The sequence below is a fragment of the Nerophis ophidion genome, linkage group LG01 (genome assembly GCF_033978795.1).
Source record: "Nerophis ophidion isolate RoL-2023_Sa linkage group LG01, RoL_Noph_v1.0, whole genome shotgun sequence".
In the NCBI taxonomy this organism is placed as follows: Eukaryota; Metazoa; Chordata; class Actinopteri; order Syngnathiformes; family Syngnathidae; genus Nerophis; species Nerophis ophidion.
The window spans coordinates 26,779,714-26,796,143 of record NC_084611.1 but is presented as its reverse complement, the minus strand read 5'-3'; the positions used below and the strand labels follow the sequence as shown (position 1 = coordinate 26,796,143).

The following is a 16,430-nucleotide window of genomic DNA, read 5'->3' as shown; positions in this document are numbered from 1 at the left end:
TAAATACAAAAAAATACAACATTTAAATAGCTCTGGTGTACATTAATTACAAAACAATTAAGTTGCACAATAAGTCACAGAAGTTATGGTAGTTATGGTATGTAAATGTGAAAATCAATAACAATAACTATGAAAGAAAGAAAGAAAATACTTTGGCTTAACCAAGATAATTTGATGACCTCCCACAATGTATACCACTGAACATAAGTGTCTGGTTTACACAGGTGGAAGCTTAGTTTTCACTTTTACGGAATTACATTGAATGCATTTATATACATATACATAACATGTATATTAAATTTGATTCACATGTATTATTTTTTTTAATTTTGTTAAACATAAGGGGAAATGCACTTTTTAAAAATCATTTATTAAATCTTTGACATACACAGTCCAGAAATAGTATTTTCTCCCCCAAACAAGTAACTCACAAAAATTATATATAAACTCAAATAAAAATAATAAACTAGAAAAAACACGCATCAGTCAAATAAGTATGGGCAAATATGGACATAAAGCCACAAACAAATGCCCTCCTAAATTATCCCCAACGGTGCAGAATACACAAAAACAACATCAATTATCTGCCTTTCGACGACTTTTACTTTTAAATTGGGGTTAAATTTAAGCTCAGTCTCTTTTACATATTTTAGGAAACCACCCCATACGTGTTGAAACTTCTCAGAACAACCGTTCAATATCAGCTTAATTTTCTTCAAAATAAAAAAATAAACATTATCTCTCATCCAGCGGGTGTGGCAGGGAGGCGCTGCAGCCTTCCAGTTTAGCCCAATGTGTCTTCCTGCCAGCAAAGTAGTAAATGCTGCAAAGTTCTTTTTGGATCTGCTAAGAAAGGATGACCCCAAATAGTCCGCTTAGTGGTTTTGGTTCGATCTTTTCGCCAATTACCGTAAGACAAAGAATAACAAATTTCAGTCCAATAACTGCACAGGGATGAGCAAAGCAAAAACATATGTATTAAGTTAGACAAGAACACACGTTTGTCTTTTTTTATGCATTCTAACTATAAATGTGAGTAAAAGTCTGCTTACAAAGGAGCATATTGGAGTCGCTCTAATCTGCCAATATAGCAATTAAAAAAATATCTAAACACTTTCATCAAGGTTTAATATACAAACCCCGGTTTCCATATGAGTTGGGAAATTGTGTTAGATGTAAATATAAACGGAATACAATGATTTGCAAATCATTTTCAACCCATATTCAGTTGAATATGTTACAAAGACAACATATTTGATGTTCAAACTTATAAAAAAAATTTTTTTTTTTCAAATAATCATTAACTTTAGAATTTGATGCCAGCAACACATTAAAAAGAAGTTGGAAAAGGTGGCAATAAATACTGATAAAGTTTAGGAACGCTCATCAATGAAGCTGTATCTCATTTTTTTTGTAAGGGGTGCTGGAAGCCGGCAGACCCGTCAGCGATCCTGTTCTGTCGCCCTGTAATGTTTGTCTGATCTTGAATGGGAGTGTGCTGAAAATTTTAATTTTCCTGAAGGAACTCTCCTGAAGGAATAAATAAAGTCCTATCCATCTATCTATCGATCCATCTATCAAACACTTATTTGGAACATCCCACAGGTGTGCAGGCTAATTGGGAACAGGTGGGTGCCATGATTGGGTATAAAAACAGCATCCCAAAAAATGCTCTGTCTTTCACAAGAAAGGATGGGGTGAGGTACACCCCTTTGTCCACAACTGCGTGAGCAAATAGTCAAACAGTTTAAGAACAACGTTTCTCAAAGCGCAATTGCAAGAAATTTAGGGATTTCAACATCTACGGTCCATAATATCATCAAAAGGTTCAGGGAATCTGGAGAAATCACTCCACGTAAGCGGCATGGCCGGAAACCAACATTGACTGACCGTGACCTTCGATCCCTCAGACGGCACTGTATCAAAAAACGACATCAATCTCTAAAGGATATCACCACATGGGCTCAGGGACACTTCAGAAAACCCCTGTCACTAAATACAGTTCGTCACTACATCTGTAAATGCAAGTTAAAGCTCTACTATGTAAAGCGAAAACCATTTATCAACAACATCCATGGTGATGTATGGCTTATATGCAGCTGCTCGGCCACACTCATGCACTCTTAGACTCTGCTCCCCTGGACTAGAGTGTGAGCTGCATGCTTTTCTCGGCGTCATTTTCACAACTCTTGCACTATTCTGCCCTTTTTGATAACCTCTTGAGAAACCCTTAAGACCTTTTTATCCTTTCCGTGATTTGAACGATTCGTATAGCCGAAAACACCACAAGTATAGGGCATTTTTTCTTTGAGAAAGGCTAAATGGCTCCTAGCTGGACCACCACTCATATTCATCGGGCAGAACATGAGCCAGACGTGATGTCAGTAACATCCCAGCAATATCTTATTAAGTTATGTTGCTAAACAGACAAACCCTGGCGAAAAAATAATCAATCAATCAATCAATGTTTACTTATATAGCCCTAAATCACTAGTGTCTCAATGGGCTGCACAAACCACAACACAAACCACTACGACATCCTCGGTAGGCCAGTGGGACGTCGGTGACAATGATGACCCAGTGGGACCTACGTAATAAAGCGTGTCGCGTTTATCTTGAGTGTTCCAAGCCAAAACCTACTGGGTCAAGGCGCACCGTGCCGAGGGGAAAGCACACTGAAGCTATGGTACTTAATAAGCTACCATCACCTGGAAATGATGAAGCCAGCGAAGCTAAATGTCAATTTGTGAAGTATTTACATTACTTAAAGTTAAAGTATTTTCTGAAAAACTACATTTTCCAAACGTATGTAAAAAAAATATCCACTGTAACACTGATTCTCAAAAAGTAAAAGTTGAGACACAGTGGATGTTTCCACACTGTTCTTTGTAAAAACATCAAAACCAGTGAAGTTGGCACATTGTGTAAATAGTAAATAAAAACAGAATACAATGATTTGCTAGTCCTTTTCAACCTATATTCAGTGGAATAGGCTGCAAAAAAAGCTACTTAACGTTCGATCTTGAAAACTGTTATTTTTTGCAAATATTAGCTAATTTGGAATTTGATGTCTGGAACATGTTTCAAACAAGCTGGCACAAGTGGCAAAAAAGACCAAGAAAGTTGAGGAATGCTCATCAAACACATATTTGGAACATCCCACAGGTGAAAGGGCTAATTGGTAACAGGTGGGGGCCATGATTGGGTATAAAAGCAGCTTCCATGGAATGCGCAGTCATTCAAAAAAAGGATGGAGCGAGGGTCACCACTTTGTCAACAAATGCGTGAGCAAATTGTCGAATAGTTTAACAACATTTTTCAACAAGGTATTGCAAAGAATTTGGGGATTTCACCATCTACGGTACGTAATATCATCAAGTGGTTCAGAGAATCTGGAAAAAGGCCGAAAACCAATATTGAATGCCCGTGACCTTCGATCCTTCAGGCAGTACTGCATCAAAAAGCGACATCAGTGTGTAAAGAATATCACCACATAGGCTCAGGAACACTTAAAAAAAACACTGTCAGTAACTACATTTTGTTGCTACATCTGTAAGTGCAAGTTAAAACTGTACTATGCAAAGCGAAACCCATTCATCAACAACACCCAGAAACGCCACCGGCTTTGCTGGGCCCACGCTTATCTATCATGGACTGATGCAAAGTGTAAAAGTGTTCTGTGGTCTGACGAGTCCACATTTCAAATTTTTTTTGGAAACTGTGGACGACGTGTCCTCCGGAACAAAGAGGAAAATAACAGTTTTGCAGATCAAACGTTAAGTATATTTTTTGCAGTCTATTCCACTGAATATAGGTTGAAAAGGACTAGCAAATCATTGTATTCTGTTTTTATTTACGATTTACACAATGTGCCAACTTCACTGGTTTTGATGTTTTTACAAAGAATAAATAGTGTGGGAACATCCACTGTGTCTCAACTTTTACTTTTTGAGAATCAGTGTTACAGTGGACATTATTTTTACATCAGTTTGGAAAATGTGTTTTTTCAGAAAATACTTTAACTTTAAGTAATGTAAATACTTCACAAATTGACATTTAGCTTCGCTGGCTTCATCATTTCCAGGTGATGGTAGCTTATTAAGTACCGTAGCTTCAGTGTGCTTTCAAAATTTTTCCGGGAGACTCCTGAATTTCAGTGCACCTCCCGACAATCTACCGGTGGAACCATTTTCCCAAATTTGTCCCAATTTTCACCCAGCCGACATTATTAAGGGCTGCCGTGACTGCACTGCCTTTAACGTCCTCTACAACAGTGGTTCTCAACCTTTTTTCAGTGATGTACCCCCAAGAACATTTTTTTTTAATTCAAGTACCCCCTAATCAGAGCAAAGCATTTTTGGTTGGAAAAAAAGAGATAAAGAAGTAAAATACATCTTCAGTTTCTGATTTATTAAATTGTATAACAATGCAAAATATTGCTCATTTGTAGTGGTCTTTCTTGAACTATTTGGAAAAAAAGATATAAAAAAAATACTAAAAACTTGTTGAAAAATAAACAAGTGATTCAATTATGAATAAAGATTTCTACACATAGAAGTAATCATCAACTTAAATTGCCCTCTTTGGGGATTGTAATAGAGATCCATCTGGATTCATAAACTTAATTCTAAACATTTTTTCACAAAATAATAAATCTTTAACATCAATATTTATGGAACATGTCCACAAAAAATCTAGCTGTCAACACTGAATATTGCATTGTTGCATTTCTTTTCACAGTTTGTGAACTTACATTCATATTTTGTTGAATTGTTATCCAATAAATATATTTATTAAGTATTTATGACTGACTGCTATTTTTTAGAATGTTTTTGATAAATTTCACTTAACCCTTGGCATACCTTCACATAGCGTACCATCTATAAGAGAACTAGTGCTCTACAACTCGTCATTGCGCACATAACACAACTAAAGTGACAACTCCAAATCATGTTGTGTGAGACATGTGCAGAACAACGTTAGTGGCTGCAAGACGTACTTACTCAACAGCCATACAGGTCACACTGTGGGTGGCCGTATAACCGACTTTAACACTGTTACAAATATGCGCCAGACTTTCAACCCACACCAGACAAGAATGACAAACACATTTTGGGAGAACATCCGCACCCTAACACAACTTAAACACAAGAGAACAAATACCCAGAACACCTTGCAGCCCAAACTCTCCCGGGCTACAATATACACAACCTCAACCGACGCAAGTCGGGAGGGTGGGGCGTGGGGGCTTGGTGGTAGCGTGGGTGTGTGTATTGTAGACCGGAAGGGTCAGAGCAGCATGGGATTCTGGGTACTTGTTCTGTTGAGTTTGTGTTTTATTACGGTGCGGATGTTCTCCTGAAATGTGTTTGTCATTCTTGTTTGGTGTGGGTTCACAGTCTGGCACATATTTGTAACAGTGTTAAAGTTTTTTTTACGGCCACCCTCAGTGTGACTTGTGTAGCTGTTGACCAAATATGTCTTGGAACATCACACATGTGTACTGCTCAGTCAATTGTAACAATCAAACTGGCTTGCACGCTGTCTGTACAGGATTCAGAGGGCGTTAAGAACAGTGCCATTGCGGCACCCCCTGAGTATTGTTGATTGGGTAAAAATCGGCAGGGATTACCAGAGAATGGATACCCGGATATTAAGGGGACTCCCGTGAACTTTGGGAAGTATGACGCTGTCAAGTTCCGTTCATATTAAACTCGCGGGCCGCACATACATTAAATTGTCATATCAAAGTGCGGGCCGCAAAATAACGTCTCGCGGGCCGCAATTGGCCCGCGGGCCGCATGTTTGAGACCCCTGTTCTGGGTGCAAAGTTCAAAAGCCAGCATCTGTGATGGTAGGGGGGTGTATTAGTGCCCAAGGTATGGGTAATTTACACATCTGTGAAGGACCCATTAATGCTGAAAGGTACATACAGGTTTTGACGCAAAATATGTTGCCATCCAAGCAACATTATCACGGGCGGCCCTGCTTATTTCAGCAAAACAATACCAAGCCACAGCGTGACTTCATAGTAAGAGTGCAAGTACTAGACTGGCCTGCCTGTAGTCCAGACCGGTCTCCCATTGAAAATGTGTGGAGCATTATGAAGCCTAAAACCCAGGACTGTTTAACAACTTAAGCTGCACATCAATCAAGAATGGGAAAGAATTCCACCTGAAAAGCTTAAAAAATAGGTCTCCTCAGTTCCCAAACGTTTACTGAGTGTTGTTAAAAGGAAAGGCCATGTATCGCAGTGGTAAAAAATGCCCCTTTTCCAACTTTTTTGCAATGTGTTGCTGCCATTAAATTCTAAGTTAATGATTAGTTGCAAAAAAAAAAAAATTAATTTCTTAGTTCGAACATTATATATCTCGTCTTTCAATCTATTCAATTGAATATAAGTTGAAAAGGATTTGTTAATCATTGTATTCTGTTTTTATTTACAAATTACACAATGTGCCAACTTCACTGGTTTTGGTGTTTGTGCTTAAAAATACTTGTTTGTAGTAATAGATATAATTAGTAAATGTTAGCATTATATTATTGTTAATTTACAGTAAGGTGTTTATTCTAAACATTCCTGCGTCTTCTTGGGTTTTTTTGCCATTTCCGGTCTGAGTTGGCTGTAAAAGTGTACAAACTTCTTGGTTTATGTTTTTTTATTGATTGAAACTTTTATTAGTAGATTGCACAGTACAGTACATATTCCGTACAATTGACCACTAAATGGTAACACCCGAATAAGTTTTTCAACTTGTTTAAGTCAGGGTCCCTATTAATCAATTAATGGTATGTCCACATCCTTTTATTATACAGGTGTGAGCCATGATTTATAAGATGAAAATTAACTTTCACAAGCTACGAGGCAAACAGGCAGCTCACCAGCTCATGTTGAGAATATAGCAGCATAAACTAGTTACCTCTATGACAATGCACAGCTAAAAATAGGTTCTTTAACATTAGCGCTTACGATGACAAAAGGACAAAATATAAATGGCATATTGTTGACGCTTTTTGGATGGTTATTTATTGGGTTTTATGGTCAGAATAGACGCAATGACGTCATGACTGTTTTTTTTAAGTAGCTATTCCATTAATCCTAAACGAGAATACGGCGATCACTTGTGTATTTATTCATTTATTTATTATAAGAGGAATTGTTTTTTTCAAAATCTGTCAATTGCTTATATTCCGACAAGTTTGAGTTTGAGTTTATTTGGAACATGCAAGCATACAACATGATAGATCACAATTTCCAGTTTCTCTTTTCAACATGTTCGAAAAGGAGTAGGAAGAAGCAGAGAAACCCCTTTTCTTCTACATAACAGTTACAAAAACTTTTGTTCACTTCCTGTTCTCAATTCATTCACAATATACTCCATAAGTAATCACAATAAAAATAAATAAATAATTGGTGAAGTAAGTTATATTTCATATGACGAGATGAATTTGATTATTTTGAGAATTTTAGGAATGTTATCATGGTTCTTCTTCTTTGTACTTTGTAACACTTTAAGTTTGAAGAGTTTCTTGAAGTGGATCATATTAGTACATTGTTTGATTGCTTTGCTTAATCCATTCCAAAATTTAATTCCACATACTGATATACTGAAGGTCTTAAGTGTTGTAAACGTGTCTTCTTCCCGGAAAAAAGTAGCAATTCCATTAATTCTAAACGGGAATACGGCGATTACATGTTTATTTCATTCATTTATACTTATTCACATACTTTTTTAAAGAATCCCTGAAGGTTTTGCATTACACATTTCACATGAGGTGCAATAAGTTATCACATATGAGAAAATGTTTCAGAAATATCAAAGCACCAAGTTTTTGCAGCAAAAAAATTCATCAAATTTCAGAAATGTGGTGCTTTTGTGTAAGGTCGTTAGGTCCACTTAAGCCTGATATGTGAATATTTTAGCAAAATAATAAGCCATTAGACACACGTTTCATCATATGCTTACCATCTCGGCGTAGTCAGGCACAGGCACAGGCACAGGAATAGGTACAGTCACAGTCACGCCAGTAGTCCGAAAAAGAGCAGGCGGTGGGATCAGTTTAGCCGGAACAGCCGACAACAGGCTCCTGCCCTGGCCCTCCCAAATTGCCAACTCTGGCGGAGTGAGCAGGAACTTGGAGCAGTCCTCGGGAGAAGCGAGCGTCGCGTACCTCTCTGCGAGCTTGGAGGCGCCTGCCACTGCCCCGATGCTGCTGGTGTTGCTGTTGACGCCGGTGGTCTCCAATGGGTCGTTCTCGTCGTTGAGACCACCGACAACACCGCCGCTGCTGCTGATGCTGCTGCTGCTACTGCTGTGGACAATGAAGCAGAGCATACAAGGCCCCTGCAGGAGACAGTTCCTCTTTTTCTTCTTCTTCTGATGCTGCTTACGTGACCTCTTCTTCAGGCGGTAACCATTTTTCGAGAGAAGATGGCCCATATAGATGACTCAAGAAAACTCTAAAAGTGGAAGAAGATCATACAACATGGGTTGACTTTTAAAATAGTAGTTGAAGAGAGTACAATATTTGAGTACAGAATAGAGCTAAAACGATTCCTCGAGTTATTAGAGTACAAAATATATTCGAGGAATTTTCGCTGCCTCGAGGCGTCAATTTTTTTTTTGCCTCGTTTACTAAACAGTAGTCGAAGCTCACATTTTGCATGGGCTGTGTAGGTGTTGCACAGCGTGTTCACGTCACAGATCATACACTGCACAACACCGCTCTTTAAAATACGCTACGGTTTAGAAAACTTTTCCCCCGACATAACTCGCCATGGCAGACGCCGCAGAAATCGGTGGACAAGAGCCATAGCAAACCAGGGAATTAAGAAGCGACGAAAGTTGTCTGAGGTGTGGGAACACTTCACACTAGTAGTATGCAAACATTGCAAAGTGCAGCTCGCATTAGCACAAGTTCGATGCTGTAGCACCTGTCGAGAAAGCATCCGGAGGCGAGGTAAGTCATCTGTTATTAAATGTAAACGCAAAAGTTGTGTAAGAAAAATAAACGTTACTTATTATGATATCCAGGATGTGTTCTCTTGCTCCCGCCAAGTCATCAAATGCCGCCAAAAGGTGTCAAAAACTAACAACGCTGTCCGAGCTGTTGTGTTCAATTATCATTTCATTAGTAACCACGCAAAAGTAGTCGTGCAAACTTATTCAAGTCATGCAACCACATTCTACTTGGATAGCTTGCACTTTCCGCCACTATAGTCTCTGTAGAATGTTTATGCGGTCACACCACACAGCACATAGGGCTGTGAGCACACCCGTTTTTATTAAAACACACAAATTGGCACAATCAACCATGGACGCATTTCAGCTGTGCGTGTCAGCCTTCAATAATGAAAACAGGCGTTTAGGAAATAAAAGACAGTTACTGCGGTTACATGGGCATTTCCAAACGTTTTTGGTCCACTGCTGTTCAGTTTTCCCTCGGAGGTCAGTTTTCCAATTGTTAGGTTTACGGTGTTTACATGCGCTGCGAGAACTAGCGTATGCCTTTAACATGTGAAGTAGGGGGTCACTAGCAGAAAACCAATTCGGAGTCGTGATTTGGTTACATGATATCGCGAGGCAACGTGAGTTTGCAAGATCGGGGTGGTGCCCCCAGGTTATGGTCTTTCCGGTTCCAGAAATAGCTACAAACAAACAAAAGAAGAAGGAGGAGGAGGAGGACAATAACAACAAACACGGCCAATATGGATGTTGCAAAACGCGCCATAATGTTAAGTTATTTCAGAATGCTAAGGCAGACCGTAGTCTCCTCGTCAGACCAGTAATGCTGACTTTTGCTCGCCATGCTGTTTGTTTGTATTTCTCCTTCATTCTCATGTCTCTCCCGCCCTGCTTTTGAAGTGTCACTCGACGTAACACCGTAAACGTGATGACGTTCTGTCAGACGTCAGAGCAAATAGCTCTCGGGTGTGTACATGCGTGATTAAACGGTCGTGGACGGGCAGTCCAAAACGGTTCATCCAAACATAGGTTGCGGCCTGGAACGCATTGATTTTACGCGTTTACATGTGCAGTGCTAACCTTTTTCCCGAGGGAAAACTGAACAGCAGGAGACCAAAACTAAGTTTGGAAATGTGCATGTAACCAGGCTCAATTAGGCATTGTTTACACTTAGCCGGATAAGGTTATCCAGGGTAAATCAAACCTAACCTTATCCGTGTCCACACTAGGGCTGGGAGATATATCGATATAAACGATATATCGCAAGTTTGTCTGTGCGATATAGAAAATTACTATATCGTAATATTCGATTATATGTTCTCACGCAGTTGCTTTTAGCTGCGGGCATTACATTACTGCCGTTTCTCATTCCTTCTCGTCGCTCCTTCTCACAGAGACGTAAAACAAGCGCGCATGGCTAACCTTAGCTGAGGCAGGTCGATCGGAGCTTGTGACAATACAAGAGAGAGAAGGTGCGAAACTGATCACAAATGGAGGAAACACAATAAATGCCCTAAATAAAGAGCAGGGGATTCTGGCAGTGGTTTGACTTCAAGTGGGAAGATATTCAGCAGACAACAGCAGTATGCAAAGTATGCAGCAGAAGTGTTACTACAAAAAGGTAGCAACGCTAATAATTTGTTCTTTCATTTAAAAATTCACCCGTGAGAGAATGAAGAGCATTTAATAAATACAGTTTTGGTCAATTGACTTAGTTGTGATATCCCTCTTTGCATGAAAGTTTAAAAGTAGCATATATTAATGCAGTATGAAGAACAATGTTTTAATGTAGACACATAGAATCATCATACTGCTGTGATTATATGCATCAAGTGTTCATTCAAGACCAAGGCAAAATATCGTTATATACCGTATTTCCTTGAATTGCCGCAGGGCATATAGTATGCGCCTGCCTTCAATTACTGCCGGGTCGAACTCGCTTCGCAAAATAATTAGCGCATGCTTAGTATTACCGCCTAGTCAAACTTGTGACGTCACAAGTGACACTTCTCCTGTCATCATTTTCAAAATGGAGGAGGCTGATTTCAATACCGGTAATTTGAAATCGCACAAAGGGAAGAAGATTAAGAGCTATTTAGTAGGATTTAAGGTCCAAGCTTACATTACACTCAAATTTTTACTGCACACCTTTGCTAAGTGCCGGAGTGAGAAGAGGTTTTAAAATAATTAGCGCATGCTTAGTATTACGGCCTGGTCAAACTTGTGACGTCACAAGTGACACTTCTCCTGTCATCATTTTCAAAACGGAGGAAGCTGATTTCAATACCGGTAATTTGAAATCGCATAAAGGTAAGAAGATTAAGAGCTATTCAGTAGGATTTAAGCCATATCCTATCTAAAAATAACAGGAACTATATATTATTGTCATTTTAGTTAGTAGACATATTTATGTTGCACTTTACTGTTTGTGTCTTCTTTTTTTCTACGCTTGGGAGAGTGCGAAACAAAATTTTGATTCCTTTGTATGTCTTTACATGTAAAGAAATTGGCAAATAAAGCTGACTTGACTTGACTTAAGGTCAAAGCTTACATCACACTCAAATCTTTACTGCATGCCTTTGGTAAGTGCCGGAGTGAGAAGAGGTTTTAAAATAATTAGCACATGCTTACTTTTGCCGCATGCCTTTGGTAAGCGCAGGAGAGAGAAGAGGCTTTAAATTAATTAACGCCCCAGCGGCAATTCAAGGAAATACGGTATATCGTGTATCGCGATATGGCCTAAAAATATCGCGATATTAATAAAAGACAATATCGCCCAGCCCTAGTCCACACACAACAATGCCACCGTTTACGACCCCCACCTCCCTCTGTCCGCCGGCGGCGCAACGCCATGAATTGATTAACGTGGACTCCGACTAAAACAAGTTCATCCATCCATCCATCCATCTTCTTCCGCTTATCCGAGGTCGGGTCGCGGGAGCAGCAGCCTAAGCAGGGAAGCCCAGACTTCCCTCTCCCCAGCCACTTCGTCTAGCTCTTCCTGGGGGATCCCGAGGCGTTCCCAGGCCAGCCGGGAGACATAGTCTTCCCAACGTGTCCTGGGTCTTCCCCGTGGCCTCCTACCGGTTCGACGTGCCCTAAACACCTCCCTAGGGAGGCGTTCGGGTGGCTGGCATCCTGACCAGATGCCCGAACCACATCATCAGGCTCCTCTCGATGTGGAGGAGTAGCGGCTTTACTTTGAGTTCCTCTCGGATGACAGAGCTTCTCACGCTATCTCTAAAGGAGAGCCTCGCCACCCGACGGAGGAAACTCATTTTGGCCGCTTGTACCCGTGATCTTATCCTTTCGGTTATGACCCAAAGCTCATGATTAGAGGTGAGGATGGGAACATAGATCGACCGGTAAATTGAGAGCTTTGCCTTCCGGCTCAGCTCCTTCTTCACCACAACGGACCGATACAGCGTCCACATTACTGAAGACGCCGCACTGATCCGCCTGTCGATCTCACGATCCACTCCTCCCCCACTCGTGAACAAGACTCCTAGGTACTTGAACACCTCCACTTGGGGCAGGGTCTCTTCCCCAACCCGGAGATGGCACTCCACCATTTTCCGGGAGAGAACCATGGACTCGGACTTGGAGGTGCTGATTCTCATTCCGGTCGCTTCACACTCGGCTGCGAACCGATCCAGTGAGAGCTGAAGATCCCGGCCAGATGAAACCATCAGGACCACATCATCTGCAAAAAGCAGAGACCTAATCCCACAGCCACCAAACCGGAACCTCTCAACGCCTTGACTGCGCCTAGAAATTCTGTCCATAAAAGTTATGAACAGAATCGGTGACAAATGGCAGCCTTGGCGGAGTCCAACCCTCACTAAAACAAGTTGAAAAACTTATTCGGGTGTTACCATTTAGTGGTCAATTGTACGGATTAGATTGAGTTTTTCCTTGCCCTGTTGTGGGATCTGAACAGAGGATGTGATTGTGGCTTGTCCAGCCCTTTGAAACACTAGTGATTTAGGGCTATATAAATAAACATTGATTGCTTAGATTAATCAGCAACACTATTTAAAGACCGAAATAGCCACATGGTCGCGATTGAATGACAACAAAAAAGATGTAAACAGAGAACAGGTGGTTTGGTCGATGCGCGTCCACCAAAACAAAGCAATATTATTGTGACAATTCTAGCATTGTATGAACACTGTCGACGGCATGACTGCAGGCTTTAATGCTCAGTAAAGAGGAGCCACTCGAGCTGCTTTGGCCAGGCTAGCCTTGCTCCATCTGCGGATGCTAAACTAGCTGTAGCGCTCTCTCACCGGTTGGCTTGGTGCTCCCACAACTTTGCACGGACCTCACATAATAGTCCGTCTTCCGCCTGCTTCGGGTGAACGCTGGCAGGCCACGGAGGGCAGAGAGGAGAGGAGAGGAGGCGGAGGAGCTGCTCGGGCGAGCGGCGACGCGGTGACCCAAACAGTGGCAGCTCCGGCTGGGCTACACTTGAAAACACTTCCGCGTTAAGGGGCGGGGCATAGCGACGGAAGCCGACGAGGGTGGTTCGTCCACTGCTGTATAAATCACACGCGGATTTGCGTCTTGCACGCTTTTTAAAGTCATTCCTTACAGCAGGGGTCACCAACGCGGTGCCGGCGGGTAACAGGTAGCCCGTAAGGACCAGATGAGACGACCGTTGGCCTGTTCTAAAAATAGCAGCACTTACCAGTGAGCTGCACCTATTTTTATACATTTCAATCCAATCCAATCCACTTTATTTATATAGCACATTTAAAGGCCTACTGAAATGACATTTTCTTATTCAAACAGGGATAGCAGGTCCATTCTATGTGTCATACATTTCGCGATATTGCCATATTTTTGCTGAAAGGATTTAGTGAAGAACATCCACGATAAATTCTGCAACTTTCGGTGCTAAGAGAAAACCCCTGCCTCTACTGGAAGTCACAGACGATGACGTCACTCGTTGATGGCTCCTCACATATTCACATTGTTTTTAATGGGAGCCTCCAACAAAAAGTGCTATTCGGACCGAGAAAACGACAATTTGCCCATTAATTTGAGCGAAGATGAAAGATTTGTGTTTGAGGATATTGATAGCGACGGACTAGAAAAAATAAAAAATAAAAAAACAAGTTAAAAAAAAACGCGATTTCATTGAGACTGATTCATATGTTTTTAGAGACATTTTTAGGATAATTCTGGGAAATCCCTTATCTTTCTATTGTGTTGCTAGTGTTTTAGTGAGTTTAACAGTACCTGATAGTTGGAAGTGTACGTCCACGGCCGGGTGTTGACGCGCAGTTTCTCAGTTAAGTCGACGGCAGCTGTATGGGCGGCACAAGCTCAGCCTTTCTCCGGTAAGAAGAGACTTTTTATCCACAATTTTCTCACCGAAACCTGCTGGTTGACATTCGGTTGGGATCCATGTCCGCTCTGATCCATAGTAAAGTTTCACCTCCGTGAATTTTAAACAAGGAATCACCGTGTGTTTGTGTGGCTAAAGGCTAAAGCTTCGCAACTCTATCTTTCTACTTTGACTCCTGCAATAATAATTGAACAAATTGCAAAAGATTCAGCAAAATACTTTGTAATTATGCCGTTAAAGCAGACAACTTTTAGCTGTGTGTGTGTGCAGTGCTCATATTCATAACAGCCCGTGACGTCAAGCGTACACGTCATCATTACGCGACGTTGTCAAGAAAAAACTCCCGGGAAATTTAAAATTGCAATTTAGTAAACTAAAAAGGCCGTATTGGCATGTGTTGCAATGTTAATATTTCATCATTGATATATAAACTATTAGACTGCGTGGTGGGTAGTAGTGGGTTTCAGTAGGCCTTTAAAGTAATTCTTTAGAGGAGGCGTCACCAACCTTTTTGAAACCAAGAGCTACTTCTTGGGTACTTATTAATGCAAAGGGCTACCAGTTTGATACACACTTAAATAAATTGCCAGAAGTAGCCAATTTGCTCGATTTACCTTTAATAAATAAATCTATATACCGTTATATAAAAAAATTGATATTTCTGTCCGTCATTCCGTCGTACATTTTTTTTCCTTTCACGGATCGTTTCTTGTAGAGAATAAACGATGAAAAAAACACTTAATTGAACGGTTTAAAAGAGGAGATAACACGAAAAAAATGAAAATACAATTTTGAAACACAGTTTATCTTCAAATTCGACTCTTTAAAATTCCAAATTGAACCAAAAAAAATTAAGACAAAGACTAGCTAATTTGAATGTTTTTGAAAAAATTTAAAAAATATATTTATGGAACATCATTAGTAATTTTTCCTGATTAAGATTAACTGTAGAATTTTGATGACATGTTTTAAATAGGTTAAAATCCAATCTGCACTTTGTTAAAATATGTAACAAATTAGACTAAGCTATATTTCTAACAAAAACAAATCATTTTTTCTAGATCTTCCGGAACAAAAATTTTAAAAGAAATTCAAAAGACTTTGAAATAAGATTTAAATTTGATTCTACTGATTTTCTAGATTTGCTCGGATATTTTTTTTTTATTTTAGTCATAATAAGTTTGAATAAATATTTCACAAATATTCCTCGTCGAAAAAAAAGAAGCTAAAATGAAGAATTAAATTAAAATGTATTTATTATTCTTTACAATAAAAAAAACATACTTGAACATTGATTTAAATGGTCAGGAAAGAAGAGGAAGGAATTTAAAAGGTAAAAAGGTCAATGTGTTTATCCATCTATCCATCCATTTTTCTACCGATTATTCCCTTTGGGGTCGCGGGGGACGCTGGTGCCTATCTCAGCTACAATCAGGCGGAAGGCGGTGTACACCCTGGACAAGTCGCCACCCCATCGCAGTCTATCTGTTTAAAAATCCTAAAATTATTTTCATAGTTGTATTTTTTCTCTAAAGTTGTCTTTCTGAAAGTTATAAGAAGCAAAGTAAAAAAATAAATGCATTTATTCAAACAAGTGAAGACCAAGTCTTTAAAATATTTTCTTGGATTTTCAAATTCTATTTGAATTTTGTTTCTCTCAGAATAAAATTGTCAAGAAAAGCGAGACCAGCTTGCTAGTAAATAAATATACAAGTACAACCCATTTACCATTTACCAAATACAATTTAAAAAATAGAGGCAGCTCACTGGTAAGTGCTGCTATTTGAGCTATTTTTAGAACAGGCCAGCGGGATACTCATCTGGTCCTTACGGGCTATCTGGTGCCCGCGGGCACCGCGTTGGTGAACCCTGCTTTAAGTTTGTTTAGTTTTGTTATTAATATTTGTACTGCAATTCCTGTACGTTTTTTTTTATTGTATGCAAAATGTGTCGAAAAAAGAGTAGGGTTTTTTTTGTTTCTTTTGTATGATAACTTTATTTATAAAAACTGACATACTATTGGAGACAATCAATCCTTGGACAAATATTCATGACAATTGTGTTCTGTGTTTTAAATATGTGCTATTTGAATTTACATTGTATGAAAAAAA

At 39.8% G+C, this 16,430-nt stretch overlaps 1 protein-coding gene across 2 annotated transcripts in view; it reads right to left on the bottom strand.

Moving 5' to 3' along the window:
* Positions 1–13,399, bottom strand: part of fbxl17 (F-box and leucine-rich repeat protein 17) — a 640,382-nt gene extending 626,983 nt beyond the window's left edge. For both annotated transcript variants that reach the window (XM_061900192.1, XM_061900199.1), the window contains exons 1-2: positions 13,256–13,399; positions 7,968–8,461 (exon numbers count right to left, since the gene is read on the bottom strand). In XM_061900192.1, coding sequence (XP_061756176.1) covers positions 7,968–8,441 — 474 coding nt within the window. In that variant the 5' untranslated portion in view covers positions 8,442–8,461; positions 13,256–13,399. The remainder of the gene's footprint in view (positions 1–7,967; positions 8,462–13,255) is intronic.
* Positions 13,400–16,430: the final 3,031 nt, after the last annotated feature.